The following is a 16,656-nucleotide window of genomic DNA, read 5'->3' as shown; positions in this document are numbered from 1 at the left end:
CACTGTATGCATGTTGCTGCGCCTATGTTTGTGTTGCTTCACAGTCCCCGCTGTTCCAAAAGGTGTATTTTTATCTGTTTTTTTTAAATATGATTCTACAGCTTGCATCAGTTACCTGGTGTAGAATCGAGTTCCGTGTAGTGATGGATCTATGTAGTTCTTTGGGCCTGGCATAGTCTGTTCTGGACTTGGGGACTGTGAAGAAACCTCTGGTGGCATGTCTTGTCAGGAATGCATGGGTGTCTGAGCTGTGTGCTAGTCATTTAAACAGACAGTTCAGTGCATTCTTCTGAACTTCCGGCACCGACAGAGATGGCCGCCTCGCTTCACGTTCCTAGGAAACTATGCAGTATTTTTATTTTTTTTATGTGTTATTTCTTACATTGTTACCCCAGGTAATCTTAGGTTTTATTACATACAGTTGGGAGGAACTATTGGATATAAGAGCAACGTCAACTCACCAACATTACGACCAGGAATACGGCTTTCCCGAAGCGGATCCTCTGTTTGGCCTACCACCCAGGACAATGGATCGGATCCCAGCCGGCGACCCAAAACAACGACGACGTAGAAGAAGGGGCAGACGGAGCGGTCTTCTGGTCAGGCTCCGTAGACGGGCACATCGCGCACCGCTCCCGATCATACTACTCGCCAATGTCCAGTCTCTTGACAACAAGGTCGACGAAATCCGAGCAAGGGTAGCATTCCAGAGAGACATCCGAGACTGTAACGTTCTTTGTTTCACGGAAACATGGCTCACTCGAGACACGCTATCTGAGTCGGTACAGCCACCTGTTTTTTTCCCGCATCGCGCCGACAGAAACAAGCATCTCTCTGGTAAGAAGAAGGGCGGGGGTGTATGCCTTATGATTAACCTCTCTGGGCTAGGTGGGACGCTAGAAATCGTCCCACCTACTCAACAGCCAGTTGAATCCCGTGGCGCGTTATTCAAATACCTTAGAAATGCTATTACTTCAATTTCTCAAACATATGACTATTTTACAGCATTTTAAAGACAAGACTCTTGTTAATCTAACCACACTGTCCGATTTCAAAAAGGCTTTACAACGAAAGCAAAACATTAGATTATGTCAGCAGAGTACCCAGCCAGAAATAATCAGACACCCATTTTTCAAGCTAGCATATAATGTCACATAAACCAAAACCACAGCTAAATGCAGCACTAACCTTTGATGATTTTCATCAGATGACAATCTTAGGACATTATGTTATACAATACATGCATGTCTGTTCAATCAAGTTCATATTTATATCAAAAACCAGCTTTTTACATTAGCAGGTGACTAGCATGTGACTAGCATTCCCACCGAACACTTCCGGTGAATTTACTAAATTACTCATGATAAACGTTCACAAAAAACATAACAATTATTTTAAGAATTATAGATACAGAACTCCTCTATGCACTCGATATGTCCGATTTTAAAATAGCTTTTCGGTGAAAGCACATTTTGCAATATTCTAAGTAGATAGCCCAGCATCACAGGGCTAGCTATTTAGACACCCAGCAAGTTTAGCATTCACCAAAGTCAGATTTACTATAAGAAAAATGTTATTACCTTTGCTGTTCTTCATCAGAATGCACTCCCAGGACTTCTACTTCAATAACAAATGTTGGTTTGGTCCCAAATAATCCATAGTTATGTTCCAACAGCGGCGTTTTGTTCGTGCATTCAAGACACTATCCGAAGGGTAAATAAGGGTTACGAGCATTGCGCATTTCGTGACAAAAAAATTCTAAATATTCCATTACCGTACTTCGAAGCATGTCAACCGCTGTTTAAAATCAATTTTTATGCCACTTTTCTCATAAAAAAGCGATAATATTCCGACCGGCAAAGCCTGTTTACATTCAACGAGAGAAAAAGTAAAAGCATGCTATCCCCTCATGCACGAGCCTCGTCTAATGGCCGTCTGATAGAGCACTTGCCAAACGAGCTAGTGTGTTTCAGCCTGGGCATTGAATTACGTCATTCAGCTTTTTCCCGGGCTCTGAGAGCCTATGGGAGCCATAGGAAGTGTCACGTTACAGCTAAGATCCTCTGTCTTCAATAAACACAGGCAAGAAGATCAACCACTTGTCAGACAGGCCACTTCCTGGTTAGAATCTTCTCAGGTTTTTGCCTGCCATATGAGTTCTGTTATACTCACAGACACCATTCAAACAGTTTTAGAAACTTTAGGGTGTTTTCTATCCAAAGCCAATAATTATATGCATATTCTAGTTACTGGGCAGGAGTAGTAACCAGATTAAATCGGGTACGTTTTTTATCCGGCCGTGTAAATACTGCCCCCTAGCCATAACAGGTTAACCCCTTCACCATGTAAAATGATAATGGTATTGTTACTGGTCCTATGTTTAATGACATAGGTAATAATTGTATTGCCTTAGATTGTGCCCCTGTTACCCCGCTGAATGTGATACTTTTCCCTGTCGCAAATTTAGCCAATTTTTCATTGTAAGGAATCAGTGATATTTGAGCGCCTGTATCTATTACAAAGTTGTGTGAAACGTGACCTCCTAGGTCTTCCTTCCCATTAAAACATAAAAGCCATGTACTGCTATGCAAAATGTTCCTGTCCCGCTGCTTTCACGAGGGTTTGCTGCTGCTCTTTTGACAAAGATGCAAACGCTTGTACGGCGGCATTTCCTTCTAAGGCAGCAGGTTCCAGTACCACCCTACACTCATTTTTCCAATGCCCAATAGCCCCACACCTAAAACAGGGAGCTAACCCCCTGTGCCTTATCACAGGGTTGCTACCCTTTCCTCTCTGTTTCCTTATCTTTCCTTGGCCATCAAACCCACTGTTAGTGACTTTCACTGTGGCAGCATTAACCACTCGTATTGCTGCAGAGAAAATGGAATTAGATTCTACTCTCAACGCCGCTTGCACTATTTCATCCCAGTGAGAATACTGATCTACTACCCTTGCAGTAGTCGTTTTGATACGTACAAATTCCTACATTTTGATCATATCTATCTGCCGTTGTCAGGTTAGTATGCAATGCATCATCCATCCGATCCACATAATCGCGTACTCCTTCTTTCGTACCCTGAGTACAGTTACTAATTTTACTAGCATCTGGTCGAAACAATACATTCCCAACTGTAGTTAAGAATCCCTGTAACAAGGCTTCCTAGTAGGAGGGGGGGTGTAGGAATCAGGAGCAGGAGAGCAGAGAAGTTCCAGTGGCACACAATGTTTGATCAGGCGGTCCCAAAGGCACAATACAAACAAGTGGGAAAACACGCACAAACACAGTCGCCACCCACAGGGGATAAACTTTGCACACGGAGGAGAAACCTCGACTCCACAAACAAAGTCTCGTAAGCATACGGTAACATTTACCGAAAATATAAAACGAAACTCCGTGGTGCAGGCACGCCACCCCTAACATGCAAATACACAACAAATAATCCCGCACAAAGCCTAGCCTGCAGCGGGGTGTATATAAACCCATCGAAATCAACTAAAGGGTGTGAAAAAACAAACAGACACAAACGAAAAGGAAAATGGGATCGGTGGCAGCTAGTAGGCCGGCGACGACGACCGCCGAGCACCGCCCGAACAGAGAGAGGAGCCACCTTCGGTGGAAGTCGTGACAATCCCTCAATTTCGTAATTTGCTGTCGCTGGGTCACACGATTCTTGTCCTGAGGACCAAGCCGACGTTCTATGTCCCTGTGCGAGTGTTGGCAACATGGCCCTTGGCAGAAGCGAGCATACAATATGATCGTAATCACCAGCATGGAACCCAAAAATTCTACCTTGTCTCCTCAAGAATCTGATAAATTCCTGTCCCTCCCTTACTGGATCTGGTGCCTCTTCATAATACTATGCATTTCACTCACACTCAGTGGCTGATGGTGATGCTGAATTTGTAACCATACTTGGGGCCAAATGGAATAGGGTCATACTATTTGTCCCGGATAATATGTAATGGTGGTCGCGTGTGTTCGTACTGGTTGCACCTCTCTATGATTACCTGGATCATGCTGATCAACTATCCAGTCCGGGACTACTATGTCCAGACTCATAATGTGCCTGTACCCTGCCTCTCACAACCCATATCGCTCTTTGTCTTCTTTAAGAGAGGGGTATAATGGTGGCCCACTAGTTGTGACCTGTTTCACCATGGGGCGAATGGCGGAGGAGTTGCATTTGCATATACTCCTCCACACGTATTATGATACTGTTGCAGCGTAACCCTGAGTTGTTTAATTTGGTTTTGCCTATCCTCAAGGTCTTTCTCTAACTCTTGATTTTGGTATTTAGGTTTCTGTTCATCTAATCTATGTGCATGCCCTTCGGATAGTCCTAGTTTTTTATTTGTCTGCCTGCTCCATTTTACCTCGCAGATCTTTATTTTTCTGTTATTCTAGTTTTATCCACTGCTGATAAAATGCTGTGATTAGGATGCATGCTTATTGTGGTTTGGACCGTTCTCTGATCTCAGTGTTCTACATTACGATTGCATCCATACACTCTTGGCTGGTTTTAAACTTTCCATCTACCAGAAAATGTGTACCAATTTTGTCGAATTTGGCACATTTTCTCCACCATTTATTTGATTCTTGGTTTTGATTATATGCTTTTTCGTGCCTCTAAGACTATGGTAACATTTTATTTTTCTATTCCTCCCTCCCCGGGAGTATCCTGGCCTCTAGAAGCCATTTCAGTTTTATTGACTTGGTATCACCCCCCAACGGCGTTATGTAATAACAGTCTAGCCTATTAATAATTTGAACACTTTTGTACCCTTTTGGTGCTGGTTTACACTATTGTTTATTGATTCACATAATCTGTCCCCATAGGCTTGAATTATATGCATATTCTAGTTACTGGGCAGGAGTAGTAACCAGATTAAATCGGGTACATTTTTTATCTGGCCGTGTAAATACTGCCCCCTATCCCCAACAGGTTAACACCTGCTAACCATGTGTATGTGACAAATACATTTGATTTGATTCAACATGTCAATACCTCTCACAAATATAATTAGTGATGAAGTCAATCTCTCCCCCACTTTGAGCCAGAAGATATTGACATGCATATTTTTCATGTTTGCTCTCTGTGTACATCCAAGGGCCAGCCATGCTGCCCTGTTCTGAGCCAATTGCAATTTTCCTAAGCTTTGTGGCACCTGACCACACAACTGAACAGTAGTCCAGGTGCGCAAAACTAGAGCCTTGTTGATAGTGCTTTTAAGAAGGGAGAGCAGCGCTTTATTATGGGCAGACCTCTCCCCATTTTAGCCACTGTTGTATCAATATGACCATGACAGTTTACAATCCATGATGACTCCAAGCAGTTTAGTCACCTCAACTTGCTCAATTTCCACATTTATTACAATATTTAGTTGAGGTTTAGGGTTTAGTGAATGGTTTATCCCACATACAATGCTTTTAGTTATTGAAATATTTAGGACTAACTTATTCCTTGCCACCCATTCTGAAACTAACTGCAGCTCTTTGTTAAGTGTTGCAGTCATTTCAGTTGCTGTAGTAGCTGATGTGCAGTGTTGAGTCATCCGCAGACATGGACACACTTTGCTCAAAGCTAAGCGGCATGTCATTATTAAAGATTGAAAAAAGTAAGTGGCCTAGACAGCTGCGCTGGGGAATTCCTGATTCTAGCTGGATTATGTTGGAGGCTTCCATTAAAGAACACCCTCTGTGTTCTGTTAGACAGGTAACTCTTTATCCACAATATAGCAGGGGGTGTAAAGCCATAACACATACAATTTTACAGCAGCAGACTATGATCGATAATGTTAAAAGACGTACTGAAGTCTAACAAAACAGCCCCCACAATATTTTTATCATCAATTTCTCTCAGCCAATCATCAGTCATTTGTGTAAGTTCTGTGCTTGTTGAATGTCCTTCCCTATAGTCTGTTGTCAAATTGTTTACTGTAAAATAGCATTGTATCTGGTCAAATACAATTTTTTTCCAAAACTTTACTAAGGGTTGGTAAAAGGCTGATTGGTCGGCTATTTGAGCCAGTAAAGGGGGCATTACTATTCTTAGGTAACGGAATGACTTTTGCTTCCCTCCAGTCCTGAGGGCACACACATTCTAAAATATATGCAAATAGGAGTGGCAATATTGTCCACTATTATCCTCAGTACTTTTCCATCCAAGATGTCAGACTCCGGTGGCTTGTCATTGTTGATAGAGAACAAAAAAAATCACCTCTTACACACTCATTTTACCAAATTCGAAATTACAATTCTTGTCTTTCATAATTTGTTCAGATATACTTGGATATGTAGTGCCAGCATTTGTTGCTGGCATGTCATGCCTAAATTTGCTAATCTTGCCAATGAAAAAAATCATTAAAGTAGTTGGCAATAATATGAGCCATCTGATTCAATGAATGATGGAGCTGAGTTTACCCTTTTTCCCAAAATTTCAATGAAGGTGTTCCAAAGCTTTTTACTATCATTCTATATGTCAATTATCTTTGTTTCATTGTGTAGTTTCGTTTTCTTTTTATTCAATTTAGTCACATGATTTCTCAATTTGCAGTACGTTTGCCAATCGGTTGTGCACCCAGACTTATTTGCCATTCCTTTTTCCTCATCCCCCTCCCCTACAATTTTTAATTTCCTCAACAATCCACAGGGATTTAACAGTTTTTACAGTCAATTTATTAATGGGTGCATGCTTATAAGCAACTGGGATAAGGAATTTAATAAATGTGTCTGTTTGCACCACATTACACAGCACGGACCAACAAATATTCTTTACATCAACAACATAGGAATCACTAAAAAACATATTGTATGACCTCTTATACACTATATTAGGCCCAGCCTTTGGAACTTTGTTTTTCCTATGGCTACTATATTGTGATCACTACATCTGATGGATTTGGATACTGCTTTCAAGCACATTACTAAAGCATTAGTAAAGATGTGATCAATACATGTTGATGATTTCATTCAAGTGCTCTTTGTAACTACCCTGGTAGGTTGACTGATAACCTGAACCAGGTTGCAGGCACTAGCTACAGTTTGAAGCTTTTTCTTGAGTGGACAGCTGGATGAAAGCCATTCAATATTAAAATCACCCAGAAAATATATACCTGTATGTTGTTATCACATACATTATCAATCATTTCACACATTATCCAGATACTGATTGTTAGCACTTGGTGGTCTATGTCAGCTTCCCATAAGAATGGGCTTTATGTGAGGCAGATGAATCTGCAGCCATATTACTTCAACAGTATTTAACATGAGTTACTCTCAGAATTTTACAGGAATGTGGCTCTGAATATATACAGCAACACCTCCACCACTGGCATTTTGGTCTTTTCTGTAAACGTTCTAACCGTGTATTACTACCACTGTATCATCAAAGGTATTGTGTAAGTGAGTTTCAGAGATTACTTTTATCTGTTACTAGCAAGTTATTCATTTCATTAACCTTGTTTCTTTAGCTACACATGTTAACGTGGGCTATTTTGAGCACTTTTCTGGGATGCTTGCATGTTTTCATTGCTTTAATGGGAAGCTTAGCAGAAGTAGTAGATATTCTTCAATGTTATTTACTGTATGTTAGTGCAGGGTGAGATGCACACAGTGGACTTCCTACTAGGGCACACCGCCTCAGTGCTAACAGCATAAATCTGGTTCATAGGCACATGATTGCTGCATACATTAGCAGTAGGATCAGTAGAGGTATTCAGGGCAGTTAGAGGGACATCAATTAGGCTACTTAAATTGTGTCTACCAATGCCCCTGGTATAATGTATATTTGCTAAAGCATTATGAAGACTCAGCAACACAATGGTAAGGATTAACTGAGCTGGGCTTGGGTCATTGATAAGTCATTGTCTCAGCGCAGCCTCATAATGCTGTGAAAGGATCCAGGAACCCAAATGATTTGGGTGGGTCTTAAACAAACACTAACAACCGTATCGTTCCAGGCAAAACATACCAATAGTTGAATTACAATCAGTAACTCAAATTTTAATCCACTGGTGCATAGGCTAGGAAACAAATTCTACAACTGGAGCACCAACTCACTATTGAAATAATGGAGACTCCTCGCAAATAACCCTATTTATAACCCTATTTATAATTGTCTGTAGTCGTACAATTAGGCACGTACTACCGATACAATTTCCAGAAAATAGCCCTAATTTAAAGGTCTAAGCCTTTCTCCTGCGATTACTCTCCTTAATCTCGCTCTTGTTGTCTCTGCCTCACTCTTTCTCTCCCAATTGTCGCGCCTGTCCTTCCCCTTATGTTTGCAATTTCGGTGGTTGTGTCCTACTCGGTCACAATGTTTACAGGGAGCCTTACACTCCCGGGCGAGATGTCCTGTCTCATCGCAATTGAAACATTTTCTATCGTCTGATCCTGTCAATTTTTTTTCTCTTAACCACAATTACCCCGATTGTTACTGTTATATGCTCTGACTCAACCTGTTCTCTCTTTTTACAGTCTCGGTGATTATGGCCTACTTTATTGCAGTGTTTACACGGTGCCTCACAATCTCTAGCAAAATGACCCGGTTTGTGACAGTTAAAGCATCTATCTCCCCCTTTCTTTTGACTGTCTCTATCCACTTTTCTCGACTTTCTCCCTTTCTCTACCTCTATCCACTTTCTCAATAAAGTTGCTAAATCCTGTTCTCCTTTCTGTGTCTCTGTGGGAGTCCTCTGTCTGAGAGGATTTACTACTCATGTTCGTTCAATTACTATCGTAGTTATTATGCTTCTTCTCACAATCTATATTTACATGATATTAACCTCTATGTGTGTGCTTTATTCCGTTATTATCCTTAACCTATTTTGAAAAATACCTACCGTTAACCTTTCCTAGAATTTCAGAATAATTATTTGTATGATACATGATACATTATTTATATCTCACACGTATACGACCATAAATAATGCTAATTTTTATGACGTTCCTTGCGACTTTCGACTGATCAATACATCTATCTCACACGCAAATAATTATCTTATTCTATGTGCTTTTTAAAACTTTGATTCAATTAGTTCTATGTGTATCTCTTACCTACTGGAAATTTCCTCTTGGATCACAGAATAATTACTTTTATGACTTTTGATAGATTATTGGGTCTCACATGTATCCAACAATAAGCTACTACCCAGAGGTTTTAAGGCCCTGGTCAACAGCCCATTTTTGCATTGTTACTTATGGCTTTTGACTGGTCAATATATCTATCTCACACGCAATTATCCCCTTACCCCTGTGGAAACTTCCCAATGTGTCTATGTGTCTTCTTCTACCTACTGTTCATTTCCTCTAATTACTTTTATGACTTTTGGTAGATTTATTAGGTCTCACATGTATCCAACAATAAGCTATTTTCCAGAGGTTTTAAGGCCCTGGTCAACAGCCCATTTCTGCGTCGTTACTTTATGGCTTTTGACCAATATATCTATCTCACACGCAATCATCCTCTTACCCCTGTGGAAATTTCCCAATGTGTCTATGTGTTGCTATGTGTATCTCTTTCTTGAAACTTTATCTATAGAGGTGACTTTTGATCGGACATTAGGTCGCATACGTCTACGACTATAAGCTATTTTCCAGGGTTCGTAAAGCCCTAGTTAACAGCCTATTTTTCTGTCATTCCTTGCAATTATTGACTCGTTAATATCACGTTTCTCACTCCGCTATATTAGGTTTCCCTCCTTCAATGGATAATCAGACCTATCTTTGCGCCTCCGGAAGATCTGACCATCCCATCCTAGGCGTATTTAGACAGGCGACCTATATTAATGTAATCATGTCTCTGACCTCCTCCCTCATAATTATATTACTATATTTAGCCTTCCAATTTACGTTTTGTGCCAATGTCTTTCAACCAATTTTACGTTTAAGGTCTCAACATTTAGCTAGTTTATATTGGTTGTGGCCACAGATACCGGGGAGTCATTCCGGACCCCTCCTCCTCCTGTTTGGATTTATACCCGATTCCAATCTTCCATTTGCACAGAATACTTGGTTCCCTTTAAAACATTTTTCTCCACACAAAATCCTAAAGACAGGTCACCAGATATAAACTCCTTTGGATATACCAGCGTCTAACACCCAGAGTACATTAAAATCCTTTATAAACAATCCCGCCTTTCACTCTTACATCACTCATTTCAACATTTAATGCAATCATACAGGTGCTATTCCCCAAATCCGTGAATAAAGAGCACTGACCTTATTTTTTTGCAGCTGAGGTTTCAATGTTGGTAGGATCTCGTCACCGCTTCTGTCGTATACCAATTCGCCACCGGCCTGTAAAGAACCCTCAGCAAGGGGCCAGGTCTTTAATCTACAGATATTTCATCCGCCCGTGCACGGTTTTGGTTTCTCCATGGAACGACAGGAGCAGGTATTGAGTTCCGGCTATCGAAGGACCAAGCTGTCACGGGAATTTTTCTTTCCCAATGATAATAATTAACTTCTCTGGGCTAGGTGGGATGTGACCATCCCACACTATTCAACAGCAGAAATAGCATGGCGCGAAATAAAAAACAGCAAAAATCTCATAATTTCATTTTCTCAAACAATCAACTATTTTACGCCATTTTAAAGATAAGACTCTCGTTAATCTAACCACATTGTCCGATTTCAAAAAGGCTTTACGGCGAAAGCATAAAATTAGATTATGTTAGGACATAAACTTCACAAGAAAATCCACACAGCCATTTTCCAAGCAAGGACATGCATCACAAAAACCAAATGTGCAGCTAAAATATTCACTAACCTTTGATGATTTTCATCAGATGGCACTCATAGGACTTCATGTCATACAATACATGTATGTTTTGCTCGATAAAGTTCATATTTATATACAAAAACAGCATTTTACATTGGCGCATGATGTTCAGAAAATGTATTCCCACCAAAACCTACGGTGAATGTGCACATCAATTTACAAAAATACTCATCAGTTATTGAAAGAATTATAGATACACTACTCCTTTACGCAACCGCTTTGTCAGATTTCAAAATAACTTTACAGAGAAAGCACATTGTTCAATATTCTGAGTACATAGCTCAGCCATCGAAGCAAGCTATACAGCTACCCGCCAAGTTCTGGCATCAACAAAACTCTGAATTAATATTACAAATATTCTCTTACCTTTGCTGATCTTCGTCAGAATGCACTCCGAGGACTCCTACTTCCACAAGAAATGTTTGTTTTGTTCGAAATACTCCATATTTATGTCCAAATACCTCCGTTTTGTTTGTGCGTTCAGATCACTATCCAAAGGCATAATGCGCGAGTGCAGTACCAGAGACGAAAAGTCAAATAGTTCCGTTACCGTTCGTAGAAACATGTCAAACATTGTTTACAATCAATCCTTAGGGTATTTTTAAGATAAAACGTTGATAATATTCCAACCGGACAATAGCATATTCATTCAAGAAGAAAAAGAAGGAGGGGCGTGCTGTTAGGCTCGCGCATCACCAAGTCCTTTGTCCATAGGCAGTCCACTCATTGACTGAGCTACTATTCTCTGCCCAGTAACAGGATTATGATGGAAAAACTTTCTGAAGGCTGTTGACAGCCAAGGGAAGCCTTAGGAAGTGCAACGTGACCCCACAGACACTGTAGTTTTGATAGGGATTCAAAAGAAGAACTACAATTCTCAGATTTCCACACTTTCTGGTTGGATTTTTCTCAGGTTTTTGCCTGCCATATGAGTTCTGTTATACTCACAGACATCATTCAAACAGTTGTAGAAACTTCAGAGTGTTTTCTATCCAAATCAACTAATAATTTGCAAATATTTCACGTTGGGCCCGAGTATTAGGCCATTTACTCTGGGCACGCTTTTCATCCGAAAATGAAAATACTGCCCCCTATACCCCAAAAGGTTAACAATCAATAAGCCTTGACTAATTCCCAAGGTTTGTAATCACTATCCAGCGCTGCCTGTTCCTTTCCCCCGAGATTAGGGGGACCTTGAAGGTTACTCCCTGTTTTCTCCTAAGTCTCTCCAGGTCGGGTCAAACACATGTCTACAGTTCCCTTAGTCTAACTAATTTCCCTTCCTCCCGGGTCTTCTACTAGACCTTATGGGACTTACTTTCAGTACTTTAATTATTCATTACATATGCTACATAACTATTAATTACTAATCAGTTACGTTTCAGGGATGGGTTCTTTATTCATTTTCCTTTATTATATAATTCCCTAATCACGTCATAGTATTCCACACTTAACGTATGTGTATGTTTGTGCGTACCTGCATGCGTGTGTGTTGATCAGAGTGTGTACTTTCAGTGCTTGGTTTGTGACGACCCAGCTGCTGTCTTTAAAGTTATGTGCCAGAGCATGGGTTAACGCATCCAGACCGAGCATCCTGGTGCACTGAGGGGACCTCTCACTTACTGTAGCAGGGTGACTTCTGGGAACTGACTGGCAGGTGGGGAAATTAAGTGGATTTTTGTTTTCGTGGAAGACGCACGGTGCAGTACCAAGCTGTTGAATGGCTTCGGTGGGGTTTTCTCTGAGCAACAAGGGGGTCTCTTTCCCTCAGGAACGGGCTCTGATTGGTTACCTCTAACACCTTCTCTCTTTCTCTCCTTCTCTTTCTCACTCCTTTCTTATTCATTCTCTCTCTCTCTTTCCATTTTTGTCTCTTCATCTCTCCCTCTCTTCCTCTCTTCTCCCCTTCTACCACTCTCTGTATCTCTGTCTTTCCTTCCTTCCCTCTCTTCCCATCCCTTTTTTCTCTCTTTCTGTCTCTCTCTCTCCTTCACTCTCTCTCTCTCTCTCTGCAGGGCTGAAGCAGATTCATGCCTTGTCCATCCAGGGTAACTATGAGTTGAGGATTGACCTGGAGGACTTTGACAACAGTACAGCCTATGCCCAGTACGAGACCTTTGGAGTGGGCCTGTTCTCCGTGGACCCGGATGATGATGGATACCCACTGACAGTTGGAGATTACTCCGGAAACGCAGGTACATGGTTATATCTGACTGACCCGTTCCCGTTGGGGATCAATAAAGTATATACCTAAAAAACTTAACATTGATGTTTGATTCAAATCATGGATTAGGTCGTTGTAGACCTAGACATCGATCAAAGGGTAAAGCACCCCAAACACAAACATTTAAGCCTCAGATTTACTCCTCAAATAGTACAAGTATAACTCAGCAATGCATTGACTCTATCTATCGTCATATCTGCTGTGTCATCTGCAGTAGTCTTGTTAATATTGTTAAGGGTTGAGGGGATGAGGGTGGGAGGAGTGAGGGGGTGAGGGAGGGAGGCAGAAAGGGAGGGAGGGAGGGAGGGAGAGATGGAGGGAAGTGTTTGGTTTTGGTCCCCACTGTGTTGTGTTAGTGTCCGATGATTTAACAATGTAGACAGACAGACTGAGGGGGACAAAGAGTATCTATCTGTTCCCCAAATGTCACATCTCACCCAGTGCCCCGTCCCCGTGAATAAATTACTACCCAATGAATTACTGTGGTTGACCTGCAGCGTAAACAAAACACTGTCTCACGCCCGTCGCTACAAAGAAGAAATTTTAAGAACCTTTGGGTCGCTTGGCACAGCACACAGACAGAGAAGGGGGACAGATGAGAGAGGAGGGATGGGGAGAGGACGCGGGAGAAGAGATAGAGAGAGAGAGAGAGAGAGAGAGGGTAAAGGAGGACACAATCAGGTTTTGGAGAGAGAGAGAGATCGGTTGTTTAAATGGCTTATAGCTTCTCTTCCTACTGCAATGAAACTGACCTTCAACTGACAACGTGCCTGTTGGACATTTGAATCCCACTGCAGCATACGAATGCCTCTCCCCGTATCCTTGTACCCACTTAGTACCACAATTATTGTTATTATCATCCTCAATGACTGTTTTAGACACCTACCACTCTTCTGCCCCTCTCCCACGCATGCACACACACACATACATACAAATACGCACACACACACATGCACATACACACACACACACACACACACACACACACACACACACACACACACACACACACACACACACACACACACACACACACACGTACACACAATTTCCTCTGATCTGAGATCTGTAGACAGGTAGTTATTGTGGCTAGAAGCAGCTGGATCTTAATGGTGTTCAGTGGAGCCGCCCATCCCATCCCCTTCCCTTTACCCAGACAAGGTGACACTGAGCGGGCTGCAAATGAGACTCTAAGTGCCCCTAGCCTGGTTCATCTCTCTCTCCCCTTATTTAGTTTCATCCGGTAACCATCATCATGCTGTCACGATGGGTTGAGGTTGTATGTTTTGATCTTTTTTCTCTGTTTTGCCATTCCTCCTATTGGAACTAATTGCACCATGGGTTACCGTGGAAACGGCAAATTGAGAGAGGGATTGGGGGGTTTGGTTAGAGGGGAGAAGGGAGTAGCGGTGGCCACACCCAGCCTGGGGATCTAAACGCTTAAGATGCCCAGACGAGCTGCTAGCGAACACCTTTTTCTATTGTGTTATTGACTACGCTTGTTTATTCCATGTGTAACTCTGTGTTGTTGTTCCAGCCGCACTGCTTTGCTTTATCTTGGCCAGGTCGCAGTTGTAAATGAGAACTTGTTCTCAACTAGCCTACCTGGTTAAATAAATGTGAAATAAAAAAATTTGTAAAAAATGCTGGAGAGGAGAGTTTTTATCCCCCTCTGGTCACAGACACAGCATGAAGCATTATAGAGAGGGAGATAGGGAGTGATGGAAAGAGTGAAATACACACAGGGAGTGATATAAAAATCCACATCCAGGCACTCGTATCCTTTTGTTTATCAAAAGCCTGAAGAGTTGCTATGAAACACCAATAATAAGTACATTATTCTCTGAAATCGTTTATTGTGTGGTACAGAATGTCATCACTCAAAATCCCCATGTGCAGTGCCACTGACAGTAAGCCAACCACCCAAGTATGACATTCAGCTCAAAGCCGTAGCCTATACAGATGTAGGATCTTAATTTGATCACTCTTTTTTTCCTGAGAATTTTCCTTCACAACAGGAAATTCAAACTTGTAGTGTATTTACGTTTTTAAAAAGGCTTCTAATGTTTGTAATTTCCACTTTGAAATTTAAAACTTGATTTGCCGCAACTAAAAATGCATCAACCCTTACAAAAATGTCAAATAATTATAATCCACATAATGATTCACATTACCTGCCGCTACAGGATTATTTCCTGCTGTAGCAAACTGACTAAAATTAATATCCTACATCTGTAGCTAACTGTGTCATGTACCTCTCTTTAGTTCTATTTCTGCTGTAGCTACAAAGATCCTCATTGTGTGTGTGTGTGTGTGTGTGTGTGTGTGTGTGTGTGTGTGTGTGTGTGTGTGTGTGTGTGTGTGTGTGTGTGTGTGTGTGTGTGTGTGTGTGTGTGTGTGTGTGTGTGTGCGCGCATGTGTGCGTGCGTGCGGGCGGGCGTGTGTGTGTGTGTGCGTGCTGTGACAGTTGTGTGGTGATCGGATCGTTAAGGATGTGATTTTAGCAGAAGGATAAAAAGGTCAGCGTAGAGCCCTTTGATAAATAAACAACATAGTGTTGTAACACTGCAATTTTTGTAATGAGGACTGATCTTCTAGAAAGGACAGGAGGCATCTCTCTCTGATCTCACGTAATTTATGGAAATTATTGATTGTAAAATCCTGAGTCATTTAGGTAAATGAATGGGAAAGCAGTGCTGCTCTCTAATGTAAGAGATCTCTGGACAAATACATTAGTTGAACTAGGAAGGACCAATCAAGGCACTGAGAAGTTGAAATCTATTTTATCAGCCTCTCTCAATTATCTTCTTCTTTCTTGTCTTCCCATCTATCTTCTATTTCTCCTCTGTTCATCCTTGTCCTTTGACTATGTGTGTGTGTGTGTGTGTGTGTGTGTGTGTGTGTGTGTGTGTGTGTGTGTGTGTGTGTGTGTGTGTGTGTGTGTGTGCATACGTGTGCGTGTATGTAAATATGGTTGTGTGTTTGTTTGTATATGAATGCAACATAAATGTGGCCTTCACTCATCCAATCCACCCTCCACCACCAACCCCCTCCCCCTCACCATACAGGCGATGCTCTGCTCAAGCACAACGGGATGAAGTTCACCACCAAAGACAAGGACAACGACCACTCGGAGAACAACTGTGCCTCCTTCTACCACGGCGCCTGGTGGTACCGTAACTGCCACACGTCCAACCTAAACGGACAGTACCTCCGCGGGCAGCACACCTCCTATGCCGATGGCATCGAGTGGTCCACCTGGACCGGCTGGCAGTACTCCCTCAAGTTCTCTGAGATGAAGATACGACCCGCGCGCGACGAGAGCAAATGAGTATATGAGGCAATAACAGAGGAAAGGAGTTGAAAGTGTTCAGAGTAATAAAACCATACCCTCAGATACTGTTTACTGACTGACTAAAAGCATTGACATCTTTGATTGGTTTACTACTATTCTCTACTGTTTCCTGTGGAGCCCTTGTCCCTCTCTACCACCTCCCAGCCCCGCCCAACTTCATGTGCCCCACCCCTACCCTTAGTCCCCTATCGCCTACTAGTGTTGTGCTGAGGCTTTTTGTGCCCCCCTCCCCCCACACACTTCCTTCCCAACAACCTCATGACCTCACTGGATCAGGAAATGGGTCTGATTCA

The 16,656-nt window shown here is 41.9% G+C and overlaps 1 protein-coding gene across 2 annotated transcripts in view; it reads left to right on the top strand.

The window, feature by feature from the left end:
• The window catches only part of LOC115159794 (fibrinogen C domain-containing protein 1), a 240,664-nt gene extending 224,259 nt beyond the window's left edge, over window positions 1-16,405 (top strand). For both annotated transcript variants that reach the window (XM_029709852.1, XM_029709851.1), the window contains 2 exons: window positions 12,800-12,979; window positions 16,077-16,405. In XM_029709852.1, the coding sequence (XP_029565712.1) occupies window positions 12,800-12,979; window positions 16,077-16,339 (443 nt within the window). In that variant the 3' untranslated portion in view covers window positions 16,340-16,405. The remainder of the gene's footprint in view (window positions 1-12,799; window positions 12,980-16,076) is intronic.
• Window positions 16,406-16,656: the final 251 nt, after the last annotated feature.

This window comes from Salmo trutta, chromosome 23 (assembly GCF_901001165.1).
Source record: "Salmo trutta chromosome 23, fSalTru1.1, whole genome shotgun sequence".
Lineage (NCBI taxonomy): Eukaryota > Metazoa > Chordata > Actinopteri > Salmoniformes > Salmonidae > Salmo > Salmo trutta.
This window is presented reverse-complemented; position numbering and strand designations above follow the sequence as displayed.